Here is an 8,745-nt window from a genome sequence, read left to right as displayed (position 1 = left end):
TAGTAGTAGTAGTAGTAGTAGTAGTAGTAGTAGTAGTAGTAGTAGTAGTAGTAGTAGTAGTAGTAGTAGTAGTAGTAGTAGTAGTAGTAGTAGTAGTAGTAGTAGTAGTAGTAGTAGTAGTAGTAGTAGTAGTAGTAGTAGTAGTAGTAGTAGTAGTAGTAGTAGTAGTAGTAGTAGTACTAATAATAATAATAATAAAGAAATAGAAGAAGAAGAAGAAGATGAGAACTTTGAGATGGAATATTAATGTAACGATTAAACAATGATAATAACAAATGTCAAGGTTAGAGGTTCCACTAATGGTATATCAAACAAGTATAGTATAAACTCTTATTATTGAATTGGAAACCACACACAAAGGAGGTTCCAATCAGATTATATATTGTTAACATGATTACATTAGTCATCTTATTCAATTAATGCTAATACTTGTAAATCTCGTCAAGCATTCATGATTATAACTTATGTTAACAACAAATCAAGTTCCTTTCATAGCTCAGGTGTCGGTTATACCATACATTATGGGCTATGAAAGTGCCAAGCATTTGTTGTACCAAGTGTTATACAACATAAATCAAGATTAGTCATTTAACAAGCAAAGTATTAAAGAGTGAATAAGATAACAAATATAAAACATGTTAGTATCAAACATTAAAGTCCATATTAAGTTTACATTATACTTATTCTTACACCATTAGTGTAACCTTTTCACCTTGACATAACTAACTTAGCTAGACATAATGAAAGAAAGCAAAATAGATAAACAAAATAAGAACATAAAAGTTAACTAAGTAAAGGAAAGGAAATGAAAGGCATAAACTTAATATTAATGAAAGCAAAGCATAAACATTACAAAAAATACAAAGAGAGAAAGGAAGAGCATGATCTTGATCTGGAAACCAAGATGCCTAAATGCATGGCAAATGCCTCCTTTTATAGGCTAAAATTGGGAACTATTGATTTGATGACTAATTGATAAGTGGGTGGCTAACTTTTGACTTGGTGACAATCCTTATCTTCTCTTGTTTGCCCAAAACATCATTGATACCGTCAAAATTTGAACCAAACCTTCCATGAAAGTTGTAGCAAATTATCTCTATTTTTTTTTGAAAGAAAGCAAAATAGATAAACAAAATAAGAACATAAAAGTTAACTAAGTAAAGGAAAGGAAATGAAAGGCATAAACTTAATATTAATGAAAACAAAGCATAAAAAATACAAAGAGAGAAAGGAAGAGCATGATCTTGATCTGGAAACCAAGATGCCTAAATGCATGGCAAATGCCTCCTTTTATAGGCCAAAATTGGGAACTATTGATTTGATGACTAATTGATAAGTGGGTGACCAACTTTTGACTTGGTGACAATCCTTATCTTCTCTTGTCTGCCCAAAACGTCATTGATAACGTCAAAATTGGAGCCAGTTGCAAACATGAAAGTTGTAGGCAATTGTCTCAGCTTTCTTGTGTAAAAACTTCAGCTCATTTGGACTTCTAGAACTCCAGATATGGCCAAAATACCGAACAGTGCTCGGGCTGGAAGACAGATTCGGGCTTCTTTGTTGTTGCTACAATTTGGACTTGATAATGGCCTTTTTAGATCTTGGGCTCCATATGAAAGTTGTAGGCCTATGTCTTACCTTTCCATCCATATAAATTGGACCTAAATCTGAGATATATAGCTCCAGATATGACCCATTTACCGAACAGTGTTCCGGTTTGGATTGCACCGACATCTCTTTTCTAAGTTTGGCTATCTCTTTATCCTTGCAATTTAAGTTCTTAAAGTCATCAATCAATTTTTTCATTTATGTGATAGGCCTGCATTAAAAATAGACATTTACCACAAATTAAAGGTATCTTATATTATTAGATATATTATTATAAAACATGCTTTAGTTAAGGAGTTATTAATACTTCAAGTGCAAAATGATGACATAAAACCTTGATAAAAATATACTTTTAAGTATTAATCACATACTCATAGACATTTGGGCGTAACATGTTATTAAGCCCAAGGGGGGTTAGGTCTAGTATATTGTAAGACCCACAAGTGCTTTAGCCTGACATATAACTGAGTTTGGGGAATTAGGCCCAACATCTTTTCTAACCTTTTTTTATAGGCCTTGGCTTTTATTGAGCTTCTATAATGAATATTCTTTCTCTTGGTCCTTTCTAGTCATAAGCTCTTTAAGAAAAAAAGATTTTTAATATAAAATACATCGATCCATCAGTAGCCTCTCAAGTCTTAACGTATTTAATACATGAAGATCTTGAAAAGGTCATTCTTTTTAATCAAGAGATCTTTTTAACTTTCCCGTGCATTTTATCTTCTCAATGTAGAACAGTTGGATTCTTGAAGCGAGACGTCATATTCTTATTTGAGAGGATCTTTCACAAAAATTAAAATGACAGCTAACCTTTAATACAACAATCAAGTAGATTTGTAGGGATTTAAGATGACATAATGAATCACTTATCTAATGATGGGGGTGATAAATCATCATCTTTATAACTTTATTCGGCCATGTTATTCTTTCATCTACCTTTTTTGTCTTTTATGAGTTCTCTTTGAAGAACTTTGAGTAAGTTTATTCTTCCTTTTCATTTTTCATTCTTTTGTTACTTTTTTTCTTAAAAAAAACTTTTATAGAGGCATAAAAATTGTTTCTCTTAGTGCTTTAAGGGGTCATTAGGGGAGGGAAAGGTCACCTCAAACCCCTGTAGATGATGCTCTCATCACTTTGAATATTGAGAAGATGGTTTTTATCAGTGATCGGCAACTTAGAGCCTATATGACTCAATTGCCTTTTATAAGAAAAAGAATCAGTAAAGAGACCTTGGCTTCTACTCGAGGGTTCTTTGAAATTACAACCCTAATATATGTATGACTTATGACATTCCTTTCCTATTCAAGGGTTTATTAGTGATTTTTTAGATGTTATAGATTAGGCATATGACAACTACACCTTAGTGGGTAGGGATAATATAGATTAAGCTTAGGACAAGTGCACCTTAGTGGGTAGGTTATCTTGTTAACATTTGACAAGTTTCTCAGATTTGTCAATATAGAGCCTACCGTAAACCTCATCTAGGTTAGTTACCAATTGGTCATAAATACTGATAGTAGTACCAATATTCGATGGTTTTTTACTTTTACCAATTAACCTAATGGAGCCATGGGAAAAGTTCTCAAGGGAAAGCCCATGTACCTAAAAAAATAGATAGGAAGGTGGGTTCATCATAAGGTACACTGAGATAGCAAGTCCTTGGGGAGGTATATACCAAATTTATGTCTGTTCTTATCATTGGAAGGAAGTTATCGTGAGGTGAACAACAAACTATGTTTTTTATCCTAGTGATGAGGAAGCTCTTGCGTTATTGGCTTTTACCACAATGAAGTACGAAGTCAACAGGATATCTAAAGAGGAATACCCAAACATATTGCAAAGTATGTAACTTTATCTCCTTTTATCTTTGTTCAGTTAAAAATAACTTTTGATTTCATTTTTATACGGGGTTGACATCTAAGGAAGAACTTGAGACCTCTGTCATATCATTAAGAAGGAGCTTGTTGTCGTCAAGATAGATGTTCTTATTTTTTAAAGAAAAAATTAAGGCCTGATTCTTATGTATGAGCTTTTCATTTTTAAGGTTCTAGTTTATGAGGAAGCAATGGTGGGGGGCCAAATTCCTACCAAGAGAAAAGTTGAAAGAGTTATACCTCTCTGTCAAGGGGTCATGCTAACTAGACTCCCCTAAAAGTGATTGTAGGTATCGTTGCTTATTTTAAATGAAGGTTGTTGTTAGCGGGAGGTTTGGTTTTGGTAAGATAAGCTTGGAAATGGTGAGGCAGTTAGACAGGATCCTTAAAATTCCTTCAGACATCCTCTAAATGTCTATTAAAAGCTACCATTGTCATTTGGCTTTAACTAGCCAAATGGCTTTTAATGTAAGGAATCTATTTTCTATCTTCTTTTTTTTTTTTAATTATTTAGCTTTCTTCCTAACCTTTATCCTTAATAAACTTTCATGATGTGCACCAACTCCAATAGATATCGGAAGGTTAAGAGGAGCCAAGTAAGGGATGTTATTGTCAGGCATATAGCAGATCATAATGCACTTTACGAGCTCAGGAAGGAGAATATCATCATAGAGGACTAATTGAGAGATTTAAAGGCAACCCATGCTTTTTTATGAGTGAGATGTAAGAAGCTATTCTTCATTTGGGCTCTGCTAAATAGCGGTTGGATAAGGCCTTTCATGAAGTCATTACTTTAAGTTAGACTATTATAGAGTCATGGGCATCTAAAGATGCTCTATAATTGGAGCTCTAAGCTACTAAAGAGGAAGGAAAGAACTCTCAAGCGAGGATGAAGGCACTAAATAACTCTACTAGGGACTTCCAAAAATTTTTTAGAAGGTTAACAATTTTGTCCAAGGTGATTTTATTATGAGGCTATTCAATATGTTTTTCTTGGCTATTTCCCTTATGGGATTTATATGTTGTGATACAGATAATAACAAGATTTGCATTTCACAAAATGTGGGTTTCTTTGAAAATCATTAATTCTTTCTATTTTGTGTAAATTATGTTTCTTTTTCTGTTTTGCTCCCTTTTTTTGATAATGTATCTATTACTGTTGATTGTTTTAAGCCAGGAATTATTTATCAATGACGTAGCCCACTGCCTCTTTATACTTTCGAACCAACATCTGATCCTGGTTTACATGAGCCTTGACGATCAACTCGAGTTTCATGACCTTCGGAAAGGTATGTCTTCTTATATTTTGCTCTTTAGGCCACCATTGATATTATTTATATGCCTAAATCTTATTCCAAGGCTTCTACTCTAGAGTGTTGACAGCAAGCTATGCAAGATGAACTTGAGGCTCTTCAAGATAATTATACTTAAGACATTGTTCCTTATCCTTCTAGGTTAAAATCTATTGGATGCAAATAGGATAGAAGCCCATGGATCTCTTGATCAATATAAAGCTCGTTTGGTGGCACCTAGAAATTGATAGCAATATAGCTTGGATTATGAGGAAACATTTGCTCATGTGGCCAAGATGACTATTGTTCGTACTATTATGACCATTATCATCTTGAAAGGATGGTTGTTTCATTAGATGGATATGAAAAATACTTTTTTACATGGTGATCTAAAGGAAGAGATTTATATGACTCCTTCTTCTACTATGTTTTCTTCCTCTTTTGTTGTGGTTTTTTCACTTGAAGTGATCTTCATATGGTTTAAAGCAAGCACCGTGGACATGGTTTGAGAAATTTCATACTACTTTTTTGGATTTCACCTTCATCCAAAGTCGGTATGACTACTCTCTCTTCTTTTACAAGATTGATATTGGGATCATTTTATTTCTTGTGTATGTCGATGATATTGTGATTACAGGATCTGATTTGCAGTTGATTAAGTAACTTCAACAACAACTCAAATCTTCCTTCCATATGAAAGATCTTAGCTCACTACAATATTTTCTTGGTTTTGAGATCCGACATTATCTGACTTACATACTTTCGCATCAATATAAATATCCCTAGGAGCTTCTTTCCTTAATTGGTCTTTTAGACACTAACTCAATTCTTATACCTATGAAGGTCAACTTGAAGCTACATCATAAGAATGAAGATATCTTGCTTGATCCCTCTATGTATTGGTAGCTGGTAGGAAGTTTGAATTATTTGACTATTACCCAAACTAATATCTCATTTGATGTATAACAAATCAGTCGGTTTAAGCAAACTCCTTGCCAAACCCACTTAGACACTGTTTGTCGTGTCTTTTGATATCTCAAGGGGATATTTGGTTATGTTTTGTCCTTTTCTTTAGGGACTTCTTTACAATTGGAGGCTTATAGTGATGTTAATTGGGCTGGTTGTCCAAATACTCATCGTTCTTTTTTGGGTTGGTGCATGTTTCTTGGCAGTACTTTTATTTCTTATAAGAGTAAAAAGCAAGCATGTCTCTTAATGTCATCTACTGAGTCTGAATATAGAGCCATGTCATCTATATGTTTTGAAACCAGTTTGGTTTGGTTTTGGTTTTATAAGCATGAAACTAAAAAACAAATCGAACTGAAAAAACAAAAAAAAAACTGAGCTAAACTGGAAAAAATCAAGCCAAAACCGAAAAAAACCTAGCCAAAACTAAGTTGAACTAGTTTGTGTCCTAAAAAACAAGTCAAACAGAACCGAAACTAGTCAGTTTGATTTAGTTTTGGTTTTTGATAAAAATCAAACCGAACTGAAAATGATCACCCCTATCAAGGGCTATTGGGTGAACTTTGTGTTCTGCAACTTACTTTCACTCCTTTTTATGCTGATAACACGAGTGTTATTCAAATTGTTATCAATTCAATTTTCCATGAGTGCACCAAGCATATTATGATGAATTGTCATTCCATTTGTGAAGCACTTGCTTGCTAAGATATTACTCTTCCTCACATTTCCACCAAACATCAAACTTCTGACATCTTTACCAAGGGAATTTCCCGTCATCGCCATAAATTCATGATTGACAAATTGATGCTTTTTGATTGACCAACATCAATTTGAGGGGGGATGTTACTAGATTAGACAATATTTTGTATATAGTAATAATTTATATTTGCAAGATCTTTGTGGTTAGTAGAGCAATATCAGGTATTTATGTGGTTGGTGGAGCAATGTTAGGGATTTTACATGATTTGAAAGAGAAAATCATGCATGTAATTATAATAAGAATAATCTATTATAAAAAGAGACAGACATTTATTGAGAGGCATTGAAACCAAAACTAATTTCAGTCTTATTATCATAGTATTATAGCTTTGATGATCAAATACTCATGATTTTGAATCTCATCATTCTTATTTATTTAATAAAAATATAGCACAGTGTAACGTGGGTCTATGCAAATTTCAAATTCAAAAAACTTTCACTTGAGGGAGTATGTTAAAAAATAATATAATTTATATCTTGAACCTCGCCTAACACTATAAATTATTATTGAGATGATTTTTTGATAAAAATAAATAAAATCTCACCTTCATTTTAGTTGGGCGAGGGAACCATGGTGTTAGAAGCTGGGGGGTCAGATGCAATGTTTTAAGGAAATAGTTAATGGCTGGGTTTAGTGCCCAAGGGCAATTCTAGATTTTAGGTACTTGGAGGTGATTTTTTTGGTAATAATCGACGATGAATATAATCAGGCTTCATGTTTCGTATGGTAGGTTGCATCATAAAAGGTGAAATCATTGTCTATTTAACTTGAAAATTGAGTTGTCCCTTTACTATAAATACTTGAGAAGATTTGTTAGATTGTGCATACTGGTCAATTCAGATGTAGGATTGCTCCTAACAAAAAAGGGAAGCATGATTGGGCAGTCAAGTGGAAGTTGATGAAAAATTAAGCAGAAAAATTAAGCATTGATTAAATGAAGATTGGTTTGCTTTTCCCAGGAGAGAAAGCACTGGGGCAGCAGTGATTCCTTGAGAAAAGTTGTTGTTGGATTATCCATTCCATGACTGCAGAAGATGTTAAGGGTGACTGCAATAATTTGCTGATGGTTATGAAGTGGGTGGATTATCTATTTTGACTGGTCTCCAGACAGAGAATGGCTATGCAGTCATGCCATCTTTACCGCTATTTAAATTTATTTATGTGAGATAGCTGAGAACACGATATGACTTTGCTAATGTCACCATCAATGGTTGCTGAGTCGTTTGATTCTGCTGAATTATTTCAATTTCATATCAGGCCAATATCATGGAGCACAGACAGGTTTTAAATATCTCCATTACAATTCCTTCTTTTTGTATGACTTACTGTCTTAGTTCCTTGCAGTATTTTCCCGAGAGTATAGGCACACCAAGGAAGAATGAAATCCTGCTCATCGCTCCAACTGGGGAAGAGAGTAACAACAGGAAGCAATTGGAGTAGTACCTGAAGTCACACCCTGGCAATCCTGCAGTATCTGCGTTTGATTGGGGGCACTGGTGAGACCCCAAGAAGATCTGCAAGAATCAGCGAGAAGGCCAAGGCAACTCCTCCTGAGAAGAAGCACCCAAAGAAGCGAGGCCAAAAATCATCTGGTTCAAAGAAAGATGAAACGGGGACTATTACTGAAGAAACTGAGGGTGAGAATGAGGTTCAAATGCAAGATGCAGGAATTGAAAAGGGTAAGGCAGACGAAGAAAATTATGGTACAAGGGAAAACAGGACTAGAAAGAACATGAGAAACTAGGAGAAGCTGCCCCGGAGGAAGTCACCAAGGACATAAAGACCCGAGATGATGCTGAGGTAACAAGAATGGCAACGAAGGAAATGCTAAGGGATTCCAGCAAGCACTGGAAGTTAAAGAGAGAGAAAACGCTGGGGAAGCAGTAAAGGACAAAGCTGCTGAAGAAGCTGGTTCCAGTGAAGTGGCTGAAAATAGAGCCATAAGGTTGAAGACTTAGGAATGGGACTGTCCCTGCATCCGAGGGAGAGATCAAAGAAACACTGGATGTGCAGGAGGATGCGAAGCATATCTGGGGGGCCCTATGGGACCAACCGATGCCCCTCAGCATCCATCCCCCCTTTCTTTTGATAGAAATCTTAAGTTACAGAAACACTGTTTTGAGTATAGAAAAACAGATACTTAAAAGCAGAGTTGAAAGATTAATATATTTCATTAATTTCAAATGAATTAATTAAAACTCTCATCAACCTTCAGAGATTATTGGTTTTGAAATAACAAGCTTAA

General features: G+C 34.6%; 1 protein-coding gene across 1 annotated transcript; it reads left to right on the top strand.

Moving 5' to 3' along the window:
• The first annotated feature begins 7,766 nt into the window (after window positions 1-7,766).
• Window positions 7,767-8,458, top strand: LOC105113828 (methyl-CpG-binding domain-containing protein 11-like). The gene is made up of 3 exons (XM_011010163.1): window positions 7,767-7,781; window positions 7,972-8,203; window positions 8,322-8,458. Exons 1-3 carry the CDS (start codon window positions 7,767-7,769, stop codon window positions 8,456-8,458), a joined length of 384 nt encoding a protein of 127 aa, XP_011008465.1.
• Window positions 8,459-8,745: the final 287 nt, after the last annotated feature.

Source organism: Populus euphratica, unplaced genomic scaffold (assembly GCF_000495115.2).
Source record: "Populus euphratica unplaced genomic scaffold, PopEup_1.0 scaffold458.1, whole genome shotgun sequence".
In the NCBI taxonomy this organism is placed as follows: Eukaryota; Viridiplantae; Streptophyta; class Magnoliopsida; order Malpighiales; family Salicaceae; genus Populus; species Populus euphratica.
This window is presented reverse-complemented; position numbering and strand designations above follow the sequence as displayed.

Excerpts from the sequence above, each read along its gene's own strand:
- LOC105113828 (XM_011010163.1), top strand. Across the intron at positions 8,204-8,321 it reads GGCAGACGAAGAAAATTATG|GAAATGCTAAGGGATTCCAG; the intron begins GTACAAGGGAAA and ends ATGGCAACGAAG.